Source organism: Cervus elaphus, chromosome 33 (assembly GCF_910594005.1).
Source record: "Cervus elaphus chromosome 33, mCerEla1.1, whole genome shotgun sequence".
NCBI classification, from domain to species: domain Eukaryota; kingdom Metazoa; phylum Chordata; class Mammalia; order Artiodactyla; family Cervidae; genus Cervus; species Cervus elaphus.
The window spans coordinates 3472365-3493531 of record NC_057847.1 but is presented as its reverse complement, the minus strand read 5'-3'; the positions used below and the strand labels follow the sequence as shown (position 1 = coordinate 3493531).

The window sequence follows — 21167 nt, the reverse complement described above, 5'->3', positions numbered from 1 at the left end:
GGAATGTGAGATAAAGTGACAGGCAATGTTCTCAACCCTGGCCCATTAACTTTCTTTCACCTTTTTAAAAAAAATTTTTATTATATTTATTATAATATTATTTTTTAATATTATACAGGCAAACAAAGCAATCCTGGAAACCATGTTATGAAGACGGTAGAAATATAGAAAAGGCCTGGGTTCCTGAATCATCACCTAGAGGAAAACAACTGCTGACTAGATAAGCCTATTTAGAGAAATAAATTATAATATCACATTTTTTGCTTGTTGTTTCAAAAACCAGGAATACCTTAGCTAATACATTCACAAACCCCTCTGAAAAAAATTGGTCAAGGAAAAGTGAAGGTACACATAACAAATATGCGGAATGAGAAGGAGGGTGTCATCATACATGTTGCAGACATTAACAATATTCCTAAGAAACTTTATGAAAATTAATTTGAAGTGTTAGATGAAATGGAAAAATCCTCAGAAAAATATAATTTAACAAAACTAGACTCAATATTGCTAAGATCTGTAGTCAGTGTAATCCCATACAAAATTCTAGCAGGCTTTTTTGTAGAAATCATAATGTGATTCTAAAATTTATACAGAAATACAAATTTCCTAGAATAGCTAAAAAGTCTTTAAAAAGAACAAATGGGTACTATGCAACTGGATTTCAAGACTTTAGAGACTAAAGCTATAGTAACCAAGAGAGTGTGATATCGGTATAAGGATACTAGATTGAGGGAACCAAATAGAGACAAAGAATTAAATCACGTAGACCCACAAACAGACCATTTTTGTTAGTGCCAAGCTAACTCTCTGGACACACTTAATAGCCACATAGAGATAAATAATCTACCAAAAATAACTCAAAAAGAAAGAGAAATAGTGAATGCTATTAAAGGAATTGAATCAGTACTAAGTATTTTTCCCCCAAAGGAAATTTCTTTAGTAATTTTTACCAGATATTTAAAGAAAAAAAAAAAACTGGTCAACCACTTGTAAAAGAATGAAACGAACACTTTCTAACACCATACACAAAAATAAACTCAAAATGGATTAAAGATCTAAATGTAAGACCAGAAACTATAAAACTCCTAGAGGAGAACATAGGTAAAACACTCTCCGACATAAATCACAGCAGGATCCTCTATGACCCACCTCCCAGAATACTGGAAATAAAAGCAAAAATAAACAAATGGGACCTAATGAAACTTAAAAGCTTTTGCACAACAAAGGAAACTATAAGCAAGGTGAAAAGAAACCATTTTCTTAAAAAGATTTCTGTCAAACTGCATTTACTAGGTAATAACACTTAAAAAAAAAAAAAAAACACATATAACTGACACCAGGGTCATATTGACTTGATAAAATTCCAGTTGATATTTATTTTCCTCTACAGCACTTTTTCCCACATCCATAGGAGATAAGAAATAGAGAAACTCCCAAAAGTGAGGGAGACGATTCAAATGAGTGATTCAAGTTCCTAAATCATGAGTAAACAAGAATTCTTCCCATGCTCAAAGGTAATGGAAAAGGCCGTACCAAGAATGTTTGGAAATAAAGAAATAAAATATAAGTAACTCTTTATAAAAATCGATTCACTCACTGTGACAAATATACCAGACATGTAAAATGTCACCAACAGGGCAGACTGGGTATAGGGTACATATGAATTCTGCACTGTTGCAATTTTTCTATAATCCTAATTGTTGTTTAGTCACTAAGTCACATCAGGCTCTTTGCAACTCCATGGACTGTAGCCCTCCAGGTTCCTCTTTTCCCAGGCAAGAATACTTGAGTGGGTTGCCATTTCCTTCTCCAGGAGATCTTCCCTACCCAGGGATTGTACCCGAGTCTCCTGCTTGGCAGACAGATACTTTACCACTGACCCACCCAGGAAGCTGGGAAGCTAGATCTATTCCAAAATTAAAGCTTTATTACAAAATCACATGTAGGAGCCATACACTCCTCTGGCTGAGGAAAGCATGTTAAAGGACAGGAAAGCCCAAAGAGCAGATTTTTACACTGTCACTGGGGATGAACACAGGTGGTTACAGACACATGCTGAGTCCAGAACCAAACCTTGGAGCACTATTATCTGCAATGAACTTCAGAGAGCACTCAACCACGTCTCCCTGCAGGAGGCATCATATACCCACACTGCTTCACCAGGGGGAAGGTTTTGCCTTCTTCCTGAGAAAAGAGGTCATCAGATAAGACCCGCTATCTCCAGCCTACCCATAAATGCACTTGCCTTAGCAGCCTTGCTGCAGCCCTTCATGCCCACCTTCAATTAAAAAACAAAAACAAAGGCACCCTCTCGTGTCAGGCTCTGGGTATTACTAACGTTCCTGCAGTGACACCCTGATCTTCACAATTCTCACTCAGAAAACCCCTGCCCCTCTCCTGTACATTTAACCACTCTTTTTGCCCTTTCTCCTCAGTAAACATGGTCAGTCCTTCTCTTTACACAACAGTCCACAACTACAGGTAAGCAGCCAGCAGCCCTGTAGGTGTAGGTGCAGGTGCAGGCAGGTGTGCGGGCTCGCCCAGGGTGCAGAAGCCACCGCCTGTGTGACGGGAGGGGAGGTGCCCTTCCTGCTGGCATGATCAGAGGAATCCTGAGGGGGCGGCCCTAAGTATTATTTTATGACATAATTTTATTACCATTTTGTTTGGATACCCCATAATTTCTAAAATAATTTCTCTTGTATTGGATATATTTTTTTCCCAAGCAATTCCCACTTGCATCATCAGTTGCATCATCACAAAAACCCATGAGGTGAGCAGGAGAGAGGATGTTTGCATTTGACAGGTGAGAGAACTGAAACCCCTTGTCCCACAGGTTTAGTGACTTGCCCAGAATCACACAAAAAGGTAACAGCAAAGCTGGGACTAGGATTCAGATGTTCTGGCACCAGCCTTTCCATTTTTCAAGGCTGACTTCATCGTATTTTATTATGACTGTGCCCTCAATTCACCTGACCCATACTGTATTCCCACAGTGGCTGGGATGTTGCTAGGGTTCAGGTAGCCTGTACACAACAGAGGACGCAAATGAAGGTGCTCCTGACACGCCCACTCCTCAAGTTCTGCCCCACTCACACTGTAGAGAGGCAGAAGGTGCCATGGAAACCCAAGACAGTTCAAGAAGAAGAGAGAAGCTGTCGGCCTGAAAGTTGATGCTCACAGACATCTGGTTCAGCCCACACATGTCTCGGCAGCTCCACCCTGGACCATGATTTTCTCACGGTGTCCAGTGGAAGAGTTGAGTCAAAGCTGACCTCTGTGCTTTGTAGTCTGTCATGTGATGAAGATTGGAAAGGAAAAGTGTCAGCATTACATGCCTCCTTCAAATCTCACCTTGTAGCTAAGTCCAAACAATAAGCTTGTGAAGTAGGCAGTGTTTTACAGATGAAAAGATGGAATTAGGTCAAGTGCTATGTCTGAAGCCACCCAATTACTCATGATGTAATTGGGTGGCTCAACCCTCTTTCCTCTCACATCTGTTCTGAATTTTCTGCCATCACAGGCTCATTATCACCCATATGCCTGTTAACATCAGAGTGTGGGCACCTGTGTGGAATTCCCTCCAGAAGACCCCAGCCTGGTCCTTAGGATGGGTGTGGGGCAGCCAGGGAGTCCCTTGTGATGCCGTGCAGAGGTATCTAGTGGAAAATGCCAAGCCAGGAAATCCAAGGGACCCGACTCGTGGGCTCTCGCCAGGTGAACCATAATGGAAGTTTCCTAACCCGGGTGTGTCAGGCTGCCAGAAGGAGACGGCTTCTTCTCTGAAACCTGAGAGACTTCTTGGCATGTACAGGTGGCAGGCCCAGGATCCCTAGGGGAGAGGATCTTGCTCTGGGCCCAGGAGACCAAAGAATCTTCTAATATTGTCCTGCTGGCTGCGGTGGCTCTACCCTTTCCCCACTAAGCCCTCTTCTGTCCTGCTCCTGGGCTCTGAGCAGGACAAGGACATCCTGCCCTGAGAAGGGGTGGGCTCCTGTGCCCCCCAGCCCTTGCCTCAGGTCTCAGCACATCCACAACTGGTGTCACGCCCGGGCTCTCCACTGCCCATACGAACGCCCAGGCTCAGCCCACCGGGGCCCTGCTCTGCGTCCTCACTTATCCCAGTCCCTCCTTACACCTGGGCATCTCCTAAGATGTCCCCAGCATTGATTCTTTACCTTCAGGCACGTTGTTCCACCTTCTCCACAGGCTCCCCTGCTCACTCTTCAGTTTTCCCTGGGTATCAGGAATCCATATGAGTGCATGGGGCCTCACACTAGTGCCTCCTACCCAGCTGGCTCCTCAGGCCTCTCCCTGAGTGCTTCCTCTCCTGGGTTCTCCAGCACCCACCACTCCCTGTCAAATCCCTAGCTGTGGAGGTGAAGCTGCTGTTGCCCTTGTTGCTGTCATGGGCCTACCTGTCTCTCCTGCTAGACTCCAGGCTCCCCCAGGGGGAGCATGACAGCCCCTCTAGGACTCCAGCCCCTAGCACTGAGCCTGCCAGAGGGCAGCTGCACAGTACACCCCTGAGTGAAAACTGTCTCTCCTGTTGTTTGCCTTCCCTGTTATAAAAACAGGGCTTCCCAGGTAGCTCGGTGGTAAAGAACCCACCTACCAACACAGGAGACACATATTCATTCAATCCCCGGGTCAGGAAGATTCCCTGGAGAAGGAAATAGCAGCCCACTCCAGTGTTCTCGCCTGGGAAATCCCATGGACAGGGAAGCCTGGCGGGCTACAGTCCATGGGGTCGCAGAAAGAGTCGGAGACGACTGAGCAACTAAACAACATGATAAAAATAACATGTGATGGCAGAGACGCATGAGATGCTCTCCACGTACCTCATATACAGTGTTTCCTCCTAAAATGTTGCTGGTGTTCTTATTTTTCTCTGCAGATTTCCTTACTGAAGCTCAGAACAGCTCCTTGTCCAGGCTGCTAAGTGGTGGTGGTTGAGTTTGGAAAGGTCTTTCTGACTCCCCAACTCTGGTACCTAGTGGTGTCTCGTGTGAGGCTTACTGGATCTCCAGAGAGGGAGGGTGGGTTCTCCGGGTCACAGATGATCCGGTAATGGCAGTAGTCGGGACGTTACAGTGGCTGTGTGTTCATGGTGGTGATGCGACTGCGTCTCTTCATGTGAGTACCCTGAGCCAGCCTCTGACCTGCTGCCCTGAGGCTTCCCTGCAGGCCCCTGCCTGCGCTGCCTCATTCTTTCGAGGCAGTGAGGCCACCCACCCAAGGCCTGGCAGCAGTTCCTTCCTAGCAGGTGTGTGGGGTTGGCCTTCCTCACCTGCCACAGAGCAAGTCTCCTGGAGACAAAGGAACTGCTGCTCCTAGGTCCCAGCCAAAGTATATTCCTGCCCATGGTTCCTGGCTGTGTCTCTTCTGGGGAAGAGAGTAGCCTTCCTTTCCCTGAGAAGACATAACTGCCTGAGAAACACCACCACACAGTTTACTAACGCCAGGCAGGGCTGACCCAGGGGTCTTCACAGGCTCTCCTCCAACACTGGAGTGAAGAGACAGGGACCAGCTCAGACTGCCCACGAGGGGCGGTCTGGTGATGCCTGTCACCATCTACAGATGAGCCCTAACTCATGTCCTTTCTGACCTGCATGTCTCTGGTCATGCCTCCCCCTACCCTGCCTCACCCAAGGCCACCAGACAGAAGAAAAGCAGGGAGATGGTTCCATCCCAGCTTCAGTCAGTACCCAGCCTTCTCCATGTGCAAACATACCTGCACATCCACAGTCTCTACAGATTGCACAAAGCTGGAGGAGCTCACTTCCTCCTGCCCTCTCTGCAGCCCTGCACAGGGGCTTCAGCAGGTTGTTGCTCCAGTTTCAGAGACAGACCTACTCAGAGGGACGGAGAGAACCTCTCACAGTGGGATGTGCATGTGGCAGCCCCAGGTGGGCCTGCACAAGGGGGTCCTAGGTTGCTCCAAGACTCATGGTGGGTCTGGAGCACACCATGCCTGTGCAGGGAGGGGGGTTTCTCCATTGGACACAGAAGCACATGTACGGCAGAGGCCCTGGTAGCCCAGAACATCATCACACAGGGTCTCACTGGAAAGCCTAGATTGCTGGAGGCTTCCCAGCATGGCAGAAAAATGGGGGCGTCAATGTTGGGTTTTGTTCTGCCTTCACTCCTCTGCTTATTGTCAGGAAGCATTTAACAAGAGGCTTCCTGTGTGCTGTTTTGGATCTGTCAGGAACCCTCCGGCCCTTATTGATTCCTGAATATTCAGGAATTAAGAGGAGAGGCACACCTTTCCCGGGGCTGAGGAATCCAGGCATTTCTCATTACAGTGATAAGTACCCTCTTCCTTTTTATGAGCCATATGGTAAAAGGTGATCATTTGCAACTCTCTCTTTGATAGGGATCATCTTATGTTTTGTAAGTCTGGAATTTTAATCTTTGTCTTTGCTGAGAATAACCACCTTGTAAGACAGTATATATGCCCACGCCATGTTGATTAAAACACCTTTGCTCCATCGGAGGTTTGGTCCCCGTGTCTTTCTTTCTTTCTTTCTATTCCTTCTTTCTGTCTTTCTCTCTCTCTCTATTTCTGGCTAATTCCTTGGAGCGCGGAGGCCCGCTGAGCTCACTTTCTTGCCCGGGCTTCTAAGCCCCTCTCGAGAAGGCGCACGGTGCCGTCACCTACTCGAGAGGGCGCCTGGTGCCTACGTGCAGCAGCGCGAGCCCTAAGAACAGGACTCTATTGGCTTTCCGCGTAAACCAGGGGATGTCAGCCTCTTTCTCTCCCTTACTCTCAGAACCACCAGGTTCCGGTCCATTAAAGGACCAACAGCTTATCACCCGAGTTGACTCATCTACAAATGAGGCCGCTGTTAGGAGGGACACTTGCCTGCCTGCTGCACCCCTCCTAGAGGCTCTGCCACCCCTACAGTCTGTTCCCCTGCCCACTGGCCACGTTCTACTGTGTTAGGGCACATGCAGCTGAACCAGAGGGAGAGAAGAACGTGGCCAATTTGGAGGATCTGGAGTTGGGAATCCAATCAGCAGCCATTTAGTGCTGGTCGGAGGCCACAGGCAAGCTGGGGGTGGGTCTTGGAACCAGCCTCATTGGAGGAGAATAGATCCAGCTCCCAGAAAAACAGTCCTTGAATGTGATGACTGGCTGTGTCGGCAGCTCTCCGGCAGACACACATGGGTCACCGGAAATGCCTGCTCCCTTGAGGTGCCTTGAGAGGTGACTGCCTGCACAAAGAGGGACACAGGGGAAGCTCAGCCAGAAGGTGGCCGCTGCTCTGTCCATCAGGCGCAAAATCCTGGTGATCACACTCACTGCTAGGGAGACGTGGGGCAGGCCCGGGGGCTGGTGGGGTCTCTCCGGGAATGCTGGGAAAGGTGTCCCTCTGAGGATGCCCTGGGAGTGCAGGTCTCTCCCGGAAGGCCTCTGCCTCCCGGGCTGGGCGGGGCTGGGGCCCCCGGAGACGCATGCACTGTGTGTCCTGCTCACGTGGGAGACTTACAACTGAGAGGCCACAAAGTCAATGACAGCTTCCGAGAGGAAGAGGAAATCATTCTTAAATGTACACATCAATTATAAATGCATCTTGATCTTAGAAGAATCAAGCTGCTTTCTGAGAAGTGTGTCTTAAGTTCCAGGAAAGGTGACTTGCTGCAGTACATCTCAAGAGAGAGGTTGAGGTGAGCCTCCCTCAGGGTCCTTGGCAAGAAGGTGGCCCGGCCAGTCCTTTGGAGTGACCCTGTGAGCAGTGTGGCTGCCAAACCCCCACCTTATTGCTTGGACATGGGGCCCTGGTCAGAGGTGCCTCTGTGAACAGCAAAGGGGAAGACTCTGCAAACAGCACCCAGAGAACTGGCACATACCCATCTCCCTGCACATCCTGTCTCTCTGTGGCACAGGGTGAATACAGGGTGTCTTCTCCAAGGCCCCTGCGATAAGCCAGAGCTTCCCCAGATCCCAGCACCCTCTTCAGGGGCCCCTCCACGGGCCAGCACTGGACCTGTTTTAGACAGAAATAAACACTGGGGCTACGAACAAGGAGGCAGAGGTGCAGGCAGCAGGCGAGGCCTCGCGGCAGCCCTCTCCTCCCCCACCTCGTGGAGGGCTGGCACCTGGCCTGCGGCACACACAGGCAGGCAGTACCTCCTCACTTGGCAGGCCTGCCTTTCCTTTCTCACCCCTGTGCCTTGGCAAAAACTTTCCAAGCTTGCATTGGCTGGGGTGGTGGATCAGAGGTCCAGGGCCTGCTCAGCCTCTTGGAGGAAAGGCCCACCGTCCTCCAGGCAGCGTCCCTGGCCAGGTCCCTTGGGCACTGCACCCCCCCTCAGGGCTCAGTGCCCTCCATCCTGGCACCTGATCGCCCAAGCACCCCGACCCCTCCAGACCCTCCCCGCAGCCTCACTGTGGCACATCTCCCATGCACAGTGTCTGACTTTGTCCCAACAACACACATAACCCACCCATCTCCTCATACCCAGGTTTCAGCTACTGACCTGGTGCTCAAGAGAATTTAGAACCACCTCCTGGAGGTGCTTGGATGGCCAGACTCTGTCTCACTCATGGCTTAGTCTCCCAAGCAGAGGGCCTGGGGTGAAAAAGGACTTGGCAAATGCTGTAGTTGGAATGAATAAGGTGCACTTCTGTGATCAAATCAGAACAGTGGGCCAGAGCCTGGGGCCCTTCAGATTGGATCTAAGCCTGCCTTTCCAGCTGCTTCAGAGGGTGGTCCTGAGACATGGTGGGGGGTACGGGCAGCACACGTGACCTGGAGAAAGCTCCTGTCTCATGCAAACTCCATCAAACTGCAAATTCAGCCCTTCTCCTGCCTGGACACTGAGCCCTCAGTGCTCCTTCCAGCCGACCGTCAATGTCCTGGGTCCAGCCTCCTTCCCCATTGCATTGAGGAGTCCCTGCTCCCACATGGCCTTTTGCACACCTGTGGGGTCCATTTGGCTGGTCAGCTTCAGCCAGAAGTGACCAGCCACACCAGCCCTATCCAGAGGCTCAGTTCCAGCCCTGTTCCTGAGACTGAGGCCAGGGGAGGGCCTGTGGGGAGGGGGAGGGCTGCATGGTCCCTGGGACGATCAGGAGGGGAGGTGGAGCTGGGCAGCAGGCTGCAGGCACAGGGGTGGGGCCGCACAGGCCGCCCTCCCACCTGTCCCACCACCCTCTGCGTCTTACTCACCACCCTCAGGGTGGAGGCTGTGTCTTTTCTAAGCCAATGTTTTCCCTGATGAATCCTCTCCTGGCATTTTATAAACTCCAGAACTCACAGAGAGGAGAGACTGAGGCAGCCTCAGAAGGGCACCGAATACCAAACATGCTCCCACCTTGGCGTCTAGTCCTCTGAGGGGCCTGAGTCTTCTACATTCAAGGTACACAGGCCACACATTTTACAAATGTGAGCTTACTGACTTTCATGATCTGACAGATTGTTACTCTCATTTTACAGGGAAACAGAATTTGGATGTCTGAGCCACAGTCATCACCCTGTTCACAGTCAGGATTTGGGGTGCCCCCAAGTCTACCGTGATGATAGAAAACTCCTGTCTTACAAGGTCTCTCGTATCTCCTTCCGGCTTTTCCCAATTGAGGAACTCAGACACCAAGTGAGAAGCAGATGCTCTGGGACAGAGGCAGTGTCGCTAGCTGCCCCCTGGTCCACACGGAGCAGCAGGCAGACAGCGGCAGTGCTGGGAAGGCCCGCGTCCTGGGTGGGAGGGGCGGACTTGCTTCGGGAGGCTGGAGCTGGCTGGGTGGGGCTGAGGGGCTCAGAGCACCTGTTCTGCTGGGCTCAGCAAGTCAAGAATACAAGCCGGGCTCTGTGCCATGGTCCACAACAGAAGCACAGAATCACCCCAAGGCTTTTCCCAAATGCCTGCTGGGCACCCTCAGGAGAGTTGGGTCACTGGGACCAGGAAGGGCCTTGACAAGCATCTGTGATAAAGCTCTCGGGGGTTGGATATCCACCCAGCTCACTTCCAGTAAGCAAGAAGGACAACAGTGACCATGACACACAGGAGCCCTCCCGGCGCCACAGCGGAGCCCAGCGTCCTTCTGCGGAGTGTGAACAACGTCATGAAGCAACAGCATCAGGCAAGGCACTCCGGGGTCGTGACAAAGCCCCTCCGTGTTCACACCTGGGCTCAGACGGAACACACACTCCAGGTCACGGAGCGCATACAGCTGGCTATTCTGGGCGATGTCTGCTGCTTCATCAATCCCAGGTTTAGCCTCAGACCAGTCATACCTCCCCTCCCCGGGTGAGATTTACTGAATTACTCAATCACAGAATTCTTTATGCTTCCTTACAGCATCCCTGCTTCCTTAAACCTCTCCAAACTCACCTACAAGCCAACTCCAGCAGCAAGTCCTTACCAACATCACCTCACACAGCTGCAGGGAGGTACTCCACACTCCCAGGAGCCCAGTGCCTGACTCTCGGGGTGGAGGCACTAGATGACCAAGCACCCCAAGCCCTACACCTTTTACAGGACAAGCCAGAAATGACACACCCAGCCAATGCACCCTTGATCTAAGGACACCTCCACTGCCAAAACCAGAATCCCCTGACTCTATCCCAGACGAGGCCTCCATCTCACTGGCCATCACTGCCCCCAAACCACAGTAGTCTGTGCCAATGGCACCTCAAAAAGGGGGTGAAGAGAGAAAGGGGATCATTTTTAAGCAGGGAGGAGTGCCTTGAGATGCTCTAGCTAAGAGATTTCAGTCCTATTTCCCCAGAGAGAGACCCTGGCTCTATCGAGGTAAACTGCCCACATCGGAGGTAGGACTTGAGGGTTTCTGACGTGGTATACGCCATGAAACTATCACCAGAGAAGACAACGGATGTCTCACGTCCCCACCAGCTGAGGTCCAGTCCCCACCTGTCCCACGCTCTGCTTTCTGTCACTAGAGACTCAGGAGTATGGACAGGCATTTTAGATAAATGCAACCATGCAGCATTCTGGCCACTCTCAGAATTCTCTGGAAACCCATATGGTTGGGGTGTGTCCCCGCGGCCCCCTCCTCTCTCACTAAGTGGTATTCCGAGGCAAGGATTCCTTCATGGCTCCACTGAATGGAGGAAACCTCCATTCAGTTGTTTCCCACTTTCTCACAAGGCTCAATATTCACACCCCTTTCCAGGACTTGGGCTTCTCCAAGGACTGGCTTCACCAACTATTCTGGGCATAGGGTCCGAGCTCTTCTGTGAAAATGCAACTTGTACCTATGTCAGGAGCTGCAGGCTGGTGTAGCGTCTGCCTGAGCAGCAACCCCATGTGACCGTGTATCAGGAGATGGGCTTCCATTCAGCTCCACTGGTTACAAGGAAAACTAATCGTTTTGAGGAGAGAAACAGAGGTGGGCAAGGAAAAGCACAGGAGGTGAGTAAGAATGGTTGAGAGCTTGATCTATGCTGGGTAATTGCAGGTTTTTCCCTGCTTTTATTATCATTTAACTTTCACAACATCCCTAGAAGTGGAAGAGTTTCACATGAAGGTGCCTGAGCCCCATGGGAGAGCTGGTCCATGCTGCCCCGGCCCCCAGGCCCACCACCAATGCCAGGGGCCCAGGAGGAGGGGCAGCACCACACAGTACATCTTCCCAGCCCAGGCCCTGCTCCAAGGTCCCTTCTTAGACTCAGGAAATCCTCACCTCATGGCAAAAAGCTTCCAGGAGGGACACACTGCCCGTTTGGTGCACACGGTGCATGCGAACACCCATAGCACTGGGGCTGCCTGGGGAGGGGGCATCCACAGCAGAAAACTGCTGGGAGTCAGCCTTGGTCACACCCCGTCCACAGGGGAGCATATGCCCCCCTCAGGGACATTAGAGCGGTGTGAAGGTCACAGGGAAGCCTGCGGTCTGGTCTCGGCTCTCTTCAGTCCAGAGAATCCCTGAGAATGGCCCTGTCCTAGTGGGGAGTGCAGGCAGCGCCAGGGTCTGCAGAGCAGTGCTTCTGAGCTTAGCCATGCCCTGGCATCATCTGCAAGCTCAGGAGCTGGGGCTGGGCCCCGGGTCTGGATTCTGACCCACTCAGTTTGTGTGGCTGGTGATTCTGATGCGCAGCTTTGCTGGAAGCTGCAGCCTCGGGTGTCAGGCACACAGGGCCCTGGCTGCATCAGCCTGAGCCATGAAGGAAGCAGTCCGTTCACCTGTCACTCATGCTGCAAAATAATGTCCCTGTCATTTACTTAATCAGATGCCACTGAGCACGGCTCCATCCAGTCCTGGATGTCACCCTCCCCCCTGCAGTGCTCGGGTATCTAGACAGGCAGGAGATCCAGGGCTCAGCTGCAGCCCAGGGGCGATAACTGAGGAAGGGGTCCTTCTCTCATTCTCCTCCCCCAGCCCATGCTGGATCCTCCATGGACAACAGTTCATTAAGAACAAGAGGATTTCTCTATTTTTTTTTTTTTCCTATTTCCTGTTTGCACTGATTGATTTACTAACTGGTCGATTTTTAAATTATGCAATATGTGGCACAGGCTTCACAGGTGGCAGAGTGGTAAATAATCCTCCTGCCAACGCAGGAGACTCAAGAGACACGGGTTCAATCCATGGGTCAGGGAAGATCCCCTGGGGTAGGGAATAGCAATCCACTCCAGTATTCTTGCCTGGAAAATTGCATGGACAGAGGAGCCTGGCGGGCTACAGTCTATGGGATCACAAAGCGTTGGACACAAGTGAGCAACTGGGCATGCACACATGCAATATATGATACACAAAAGCAAAAATATATTTATATATGCTATGAAATAATAATAAAATGAACACTCATGAATCTACCTCCCAGTATCCAGAGTGGTGAGTTTTGAATTAGTATATCCATTAATTACTAAGTACTTGGAAGCCCTGTTGTACATGGGGCATGAAATGGCTTGTTTTTTTGTCATTGTCTGTGGCATGTCATACATGAGAATAAACAGAAAAGCTGGGAACTTAGAGAAAAAAAGGAAATGATACTGTGTAGCCATGGAATCTTCTAAGGACAGTACAAAATAGAAATATACAGTAAGTTGATCCTTAGTAAAATTATATTTAAATGAACATGTGCATGGAGAAGTGAGAGACAATTATAATTCAGTATGCTCCTAAGACTGAAGGAAGCTGAGCTGCAAAGGCAACACAGAGAAGGAAGCATCAAGGAAGACTTCCTGGAGGAGGTGATAAGGTGTGGCAGCTGGCGTGGTGTGGTGGCACCCTTGGCAGGGCCCTACTCCTCGAATGTGGCACATGAATCAACAGATGAGAGGCAGCGAGGCCTCACAGGCCACCCCCACTCCTAAGACGGCTCACATTGGTTACCCAGGAGGGTCTCAGAGCAGCCAATGAACCTCACAGTATTACAACTGGCAAGGAGGAGATTGCCTATTTCAGTGATGAGGAAACCATGAAAGGACTTCCGAAAGACGAGCACGTCTCAGGACACTGGGACACTGCCCAGTTCTATCTGGTAGGAGAAGCCGACAAAACATTTGGGGCCCGGAAGCCCTGACCGTACCAAAAGTACCTCCCTGATGTTATAAAGAGTGGCTGCAGTCTCAGGCTGGTCCTGAAAGGACTGCTGTGACTGGCTGGTGGCCAAGGGGAGAACAGGCACCCAGACAGGGGGAGACAAGGCCTCCAGAGTCCAGAGAGCTGAGCTGAGCTTGGCCCAAGCTTGCAATGGAGGTTGTGGGAATGCATGTCTCTAGAACCCACAGCCCTGGTTGGCCAACTAAGGTCCCCTGGACAAGGGGATCATGTGAGACACTGACCTGGCCAAGGTGTTGCTTCTGCAGGTGAACTCATTCTCAGGTTTGGCTGGCATTTCCCAGGACATTATGCTCCAAACCCCAGCCCTGCCTCTCAGAGCCTTCATCTCAGAGGGAGACGGCAGGACTCAGAATATGGAGGTGTTTGGGAAGTATATTTTGAACAGCTGGATGGAGAGGAGCTGGTGAGGTCAGGGATGTTCCCTGAGTTGGCGGAGGGAGTGGAAGGAGGCTCCGGAACAAAAGCCCAGGTGGCCTCTGGCCTCCGGCCACATCTGAGGCTTTTGAAGGGCAATGTGGGAGAGATGGCCCCAGGGCAGAGAGGAAGCACCAGGCCCCTGAGCAGCACCGTGGCCGAGGATGGCAGAGTCCTGGGTGATGGGAAAGTGGCAGCCCTGGGTTGGTACTGAGGGTCTCTTGGAAGGCAGCTGATTCCCAGAGCTGCCCACTTCACTCTCTGTCATCCCAAGGGACCAGCCTCTTTAGGACTCAGGGGACAGCCTTCTCATGACCTCTCAGGGGGTAGAGTCTCTGTGGCTTTCAGGTGCCTATTGTGACCTTTGCCCAGAAGAGCTGAAACATGTGGGTGACTCCCTAGTAAATGCCCCTAGGAACTGGGGTACACACCCCTCACCACCAAGGTTGGTAGGCTGAGACCTGGTGGGACTTCTCCTTAACTTCATGGGGGCATTTACTGCTCTCCTACCCAGCATCTGAACAGCAGTCCTGACTCAGGTAGGAGGGGCTCTTAGGACAACTGAGAAACTGGGACCCTTCCATCTTGGAAACAGAAAGGGGGCAGATTTCCTCTGTCCCCACCCTCCAGAGGGCAGCCTGGGCTCAGCTCCAGGCAGGACAGTGGATCCTGAGAACAGACCTAACTGCCTGCAAGGGGGAGGTGGAGACACTCAGAGTGGAGCGGCAGAACTGAGTGTCTGGATACAGCCCCGCCAGAGGCATCTCAGCAGTCAGCCTGCTGAGCAGGACTGACCATGCCCCACCTCTCCTGATCCCTGCCCAGGCTGGATCCTGGAAGTTACCCACACCTTGACGGGATAGTTCCTTTTCTTTTTCCACTTAACTGGAGTTCATTTTTGTCTTGCCACCAAGAGCCTTCACTAATAAAGAAACTGTTACTAGAGTGATTATAGATAACAGACCCTTAAAGAAAGGAGCAGGGGGAGAAGTGCTAAGATTGGTTAATCCATCAATTTTAGGCCAAAGGCAGTGAAAATATATTGGGCATTAAGTTACAAAACTGCAGCACCTCACTGCATGCATGGTGAACCCCTAATTCAATCAGCTGTGTCTAAGTCTACCAGGGACTTTGGGGGAGAAAGTGACCTTGCTATGAAAACTGAGGGGAAGGCATGAAGAGCTCCAGCACTGTGGGGTGACTGTCATTCCTAACTGCCCCAGCCAGACTAAAGACAGAGGACAACAAACTCAAACCCCTGAGCTCCCAGGACTCTCTGACTGAACATAAAGTATTTCCTCTCTTTTGCAGCCCCAGAACTGAGATATGCCTGAACCAAGATCATCCTGATTCTATCAGTGTGTGGATTGGTGAGCTGAATGACTGCTTTCTTGTTCCTTGAATGAAAGTCAGAGCATCGTCCAGAAAAGACTGAGACCCCTGGCCTTCGCAATGGCCATCTATTAAGACATTCACAAACCTACTCAGCCCCTGATCCTCTCTCTGACTGCTGCAAGAACCTGTGATCACTTTCCCCTGTGAAGTGAGGCCTGTGCCCCTCATGTCCACCCCCACCCCCTTCCCTGCCTCCAGAACAAAACACAGAGTCTTATCTCAGCATGGCCATGGGAACCAGTTACCAACTCAAACTATGGAGGAAAAGGTTCATGTTTCAGAAAATTATCACTTTGCCAATATGCACTGGCAAAAATCTGGGGAGACAGATGGGAATGGATTGCAAGAGCGTCTGGCCACGGAGGGAAGAGCAGCTCTGTGGGTCAGGAATAATGTTCACATGGGTGCAGGCGCTCGTTCTGGAGGCAGCAAGCTGGCTCCAGGGCCCAAGATGTGCTCCAGCAGGTGACCTGTTGCTTGCATAAAACCTCAGTTTGATATTGGCTCAAATTGAAATGGACAAGGAAGAAATTCCTTGAAGGAGTCTAAATATCTTAAGGGACAGAGTGTTGGGGTGGATTTACCAAGAGCAATCTGCTCACAACCCCCTAAGTGTGTCCCCTATAAAGCCAAAAGACACAGAGGCACAGAGACCTACTTTGGCAAGGAGAATGTCAACATCTTGGAAAACTGCCATAAGTGCTATTCTTTATCACCTGGTGACGGTGATGAGAAATGCTGTCTTTGGTGGTGGCAGACGGGGCAGTGGCTGATTGGATGACAGAGGATGAGAAGCAGTGTTAAAGTGCCAGAAGCCAACATGAATGTTCTGATGTCACAGCTCTTTGGGGGTACCAGGACTGAAATGGATGGGCAACACCCATGGGGTCCTGCTGGACTCATGTAATACTGAAAGCGCTTCCCTGGTGGTAAAGAATCCACCTGCCAACGCAGGAGATGCAGGAGATGTGGATTTGATCCCTGCATTGGGACAATACCCTGGAGTAGGAAAAGGTAACTCACTCCAGTATTTTTGCCTGGAAAATCCCAAAGTCAGAGGAGCCTGGCGGGATACAGTCCTTGGGGTTGTAAAGAGTCAAACATGACTGAACGACTGAGCACATTCACAATATTTTGGGGAAAATGCAAAAAAAAAAAAAAAAAAGTTCTTACTGTGCCTAAAACAGTGTCTGGAAGATAGTAGATGTTCAATAAATATTTACTGGTTAAACTCCATCGTCCCTTGCCTAACTCCCAGGTTTGAGACGACAGACCCAGAATTCCTTCAATGAGGAGGCTGGTTACCTGCAATAGCATACTAAGCAAGTAGTACTATGATTTTCTGAAGGCTCCATACAGAGAACCACCTGGACATTTCAGAGGTTAGTGAACACTGGCTCCGTTCTAATAGGAATCTGTGGCCTGTGAGAAGTGGAAGGCACGCCAGGTCATAAACGGAGCCTTCCGATGCGTCCACATCATGGTAGCCCATTGGAGTCCTGAATCTGTCCTCCAGAGATTTTCCCAGCTCCACAGTGCTCAGCTGGCAAAGACACGCTCAGTCCCTGGTGGAAACCCCACCTCCATTTCTTCACTCACGACGTGGAGACACTGCGGGAAGAAAGGCTAACTGAAGCCTCTGAACACCCCCGCCCCTCCAAAACAGGGATCAAAAGCAATACTTCACCTCTGGTGACTAAGAAATCACAGTGGAGGAGAGGGAATTCCTACTGCAGCCCTGTTCAACATCCCAGCTCAGCTTGTTCAGAAGGCGTGGGGTCTTGAAAACGCTGGTAGACCATTTTACATTCTACTGTTTGGAGTCTCCTGACCCACAAGCAATCTCCTTAAATGGAACAGATGTTCTTACAGTCCTTGTCCATGGGTTTGGCTAAAAGTGTACCTGTGTGTATATGTGTTTCTTGTCTCAACTGCTGATCTGGGGACCAGCACAAATCAGTCACTTTCCCTATGAGAGGCGCAGCAGAGCTTCACCACCCTGCTTCAGGGCACTGCTGATTCTGAGCCATAATTTAGTGGGCAGAGACTTTGACCTTCCTACTCCTAAAGACCTCATGCCAATCTATGGTACCACCAAACTGATAGGACTTGTAGAGCAGCAATTAGCAAGGTACCCTGATGTGGACTGGAGCGTGGGGCAAAGAGTCCGCGAGACTGTCATACAGAGTGAGATCAGAAGAGAGAAACAGATATCATATATTGATGCACATATGTGGAATCAAGAAAAATGGTACAATCTTATTTGCAAAGCAGAAAGAGAGACACAGACATAGAGAACAAGCATATGGACACAAGGAGTGAAAGAGGGATGGGAGGAACTGGGAGATTGGAATTGATACATACATATGTACATATATATACATATTTAGATATATACTATTGATACTATGTATAAAATAGATAGCTAATAAGAACATACTGTATAGCTCGAGGAACTATTCAGTTCTCTGTGGTGACCTAAATCGGAAGGAAATCCAAAAAAAGAGAGAATATATGTATACATATAGCTGATTCTGTTGCTGTACAATGGAAACTCACACAATATTCTATTCTCCAATAAAAATTAATTTAAAAATGAAAACAGAGAGGCTTCCCAGGTGGCACAGTGACAAAAACAAACATCTGTCTGCCAGTGCAGGAGACTGAAGAGACAGGCGATGAGCCCCTGGGTCAGGAAAATCCTCTGGAGAAGGAAATGGCAACCCACTCCAGTATCGATCGTTGCCTTGAAAATTCCAAGAACAGAGGAACCCGGTGGGCTATTTTCCATAGGGTTGCAAAGAGTAGGATATGACTGAGCACATGCATAGTATGAAAATAGAGAGTGAAACATCCAGGCAGGCAGCAGAGGTATTCAGTTGTCTGGAACATTTGGAAAGCCTTTTGAAAGTGAAAGACATGCTGCTGGACTTCAGCACCTGACCCTCAAGAAAGATGCACAGTGCTAGGCAGGTGTCTGGATTTTTGAAGCAACTTATTTTTCCTTAGGTTTGCTGCTCCAACTCATTTGCTGGGTGATCCCAAAGGCCATGAGCAGGTTCTCTGCTCTTCTTGCACTGTGTAAGGCTCTGTCACAAGACTGTGACATCCTGTTGGTTCCCACAGTGCCTGGAGCGGAACAAATCCCAACAGAAGTCTCAGCTGGGGACTGGGGTTTGATGGATTGTTTTTGCTCCTGGACCTTGGTGGAGACTGTGTCTCTATTATCAGAGTCTGACTGTGGGACTCCAGTGATCTGAGTTCCCTAGGATGGAGCAGCATTCTTGATCAGGCAAATAACCAAGTCAGTTACTTATCACCAAGTGGTCAGTACAGGCCCAGGCTCAGGAGAGGTCAGGAGGTGGTTCCCTCTACTTCCCACTCCTGTGGCCCAGTGGGGCATTCCTTATGACCAGTGTCTAAAGGAAAAGCATGTGTGAATGGTCTTTATATGGTGGTTCTGCAAGATATACCTGCACAGCCAGAAGTGGACTATCTACCGTGGCATTCAAGGCTCCTCCCAAGGGTGGCTCTGCAGGGCAGCAGAAAGGGACATCCTTTGAGAGGCACATCTACTCATTCCCATGGTATGCACAGAGAGAGGTCTGAGATGTGTTAAGACCTCTGGGGACACTACGGTAGGCAGCGGCTGCTGGGGACAGGCTAGGAATGTGAGGAGAGTGTGTCCCATGACAATAGTTAGTCAAAGGACCCCCTTCCTAGGAGGCTTCCACTCAGCAGGCAGGCAAGGCCCTGGGAGGTCCAGTGACCTCCTCCCAAGTCACCCTTGCCTGTTTCCTGTGCTCCTGATTCTGCCCAGCAAACGTTCCCTCACCTGGGTGGCCTGCGACCACTGCCATGGGTGGAGAAGGACCAAGGTCCTTGGCTCAGTGCTCTAAAACACATGTATGGTTTGTAATAAGACTCTCATAGCCACCTAGAAAGGTGTGGGATTCTTGTCCACACTTTTCAAATAGGAAAACAAAGACCAACATGGTTAAGTGATTGCACCAAGACTGTACAGCTTGTCAGTAGCAGAATCAGAATGCAAAGGAGGGTGAGGGGGTTGTGTGTTCAGAGCTATAGCCCTGACACCTGCCACCTTCCCCTGTTCTTCAAAGAACACCAAAGAACATCACTCACTAATACAAGTTGCTGAAAGGCTCCATCCCTCTCCCCTCCTGATGTTGTATGCATTAATTACACACAGTGGTGTGAACTGATATGCAGGCTGCTCTTCCAGACTGGCTGAGGGCAGGGCTCCTGCAGATGCAGCTCTAGGTCATTTGGCATCCCGCCACTTTCCCCAGGGCTCTCAGAGCCAGAGAACTTTACCTGGACCCTTCGGTCTGCACTCTAGGAGAAAGTGGTCTCACAGCCAAGTAGAGCAACTCCTCCCACCATGGCCAGTCCCAGGCTCTGGCAGGCCCCAGCGTTTGGCTGCCTACTGAGGGGCTGTCACTCTGGTAACAATTCTTTGCCTCTTCTTTTTTATGCGGTTGGTTTCAGGCCAATCCACCCCCATCCTGCCTCCCACCACGGTCCCAGGTTTCTCACCTGTGGAGGTGGAGCTAGGCAATCTGCAGCCAACTGCTCACCATGGGGTCCCCATCAGGGCATGGAAGGTAAGGGCGCCCCAGAGAAACCGCACTAATGAGTCGTCTGGAGATTCCGGCCTGGGTAGAGGGGCCCTTCATGCAGAAGTCTAAAACTCCCCAGGTTGCCGTTCTCCTACCCCCGCTTAGACATCCTTTCTCAAAACGATGCCCCAACCCCGCTGGTTTTCTGTGGGTACCTCGGGTACCCTCAGCCTGGGTAATAAAATATCAAAGACTTCCTGGGCATGACTGGATCCGGCGCAAGCTGTCCTTCCCAGAACCGGCGGTCCTGCTCGGAGGAACCGAGGCTGACTTGTGCCCTGCGTGTCGAGGGTGAGCAGGTGCCAGGGAGGCCGGACACTGGGCGTCCACCTCACCAATGCTGACCTTGGGCTGCCATCCAACCTACCTTTGATGGGCACCTCTCCTTCCCCGAATCGGGCGGCCCCGCTCTCCCAATCCGGCACTTTAGAAAGTTGGGGGCGGCAGGGAGGGCCCAGCGGTAAGCTCGGGGCGCAGCGGCGTGCACCAGCTCTGCTCCCAGACCCCGCCCAGCGCCCAGCGCCCGCAGTGGCCAGGGGGATGCCGCGTCTCACCTTAAATAAGCTCCGGAGGAAGTGCACGACGCTGAGCATGGTGGCCCGCTCGCAGCACCGAGAGCCGCGCGGCGGAGTCCGGCTCCGCTAAAGCCGCCGCGCGCCCCGCCCCGTCCAGCCCTCGTCCCGCCCGCGTCGCCCAGACGCCCCGCCTTCCCGCGTCCGGCCGCTCTAGCACCCCAGGGCCACTGCCGCGACCGAGACCCACAGACACGCCGGAGCTGTCCGCCGACGAGGCTCGGCGCCCCAGGGAGCAGCACCCCCCCCACCCGCCCGGTGCCAGCCGGGCAGACCCGGAGCCTGGGAGTGTTTAATAAGAAAGAACGCGCTCCGCACTTCTGCACAAACACCACACAGAGGCGTGTATCCGAATTCTACGCGGCGCGCGCGCCAGCGACCTGCGACTCACCTGTGGAGTCCCTGCCCTTCCGTGGGGAGGGCGGCCTTTTCCGTCGAAGATCTCGAGAAAGTTCAGGGCGTTTGCCCAGCATTCTCAGTTGCCAGTTGAAGAAACTGGATCCCAGAGACGCTCAGCAACACGTAGGCGATCAGGCCCCTAGTGAGAGGAAAGGCAAGTGTAGACTGGAGTCCCTAGACCCAAATTCTGGGTCCAGGACCCACTCTGGC

General features: G+C 51.1%; 1 protein-coding gene across 1 annotated transcript in view; it reads right to left on the bottom strand.

The window, feature by feature from the left end:
- Positions 1-20643, bottom strand: part of ARHGEF4 (Rho guanine nucleotide exchange factor 4) — a 296891-nt gene extending 276248 nt beyond the window's left edge. The window contains 1 exon segment of the mRNA XM_043894094.1: positions 20541-20643. Within this exon segment, the coding sequence (XP_043750029.1) occupies positions 20541-20579 (39 nt within the window). The 5' untranslated portion in view covers positions 20580-20643.
- Positions 20644-21167: the final 524 nt, after the last annotated feature.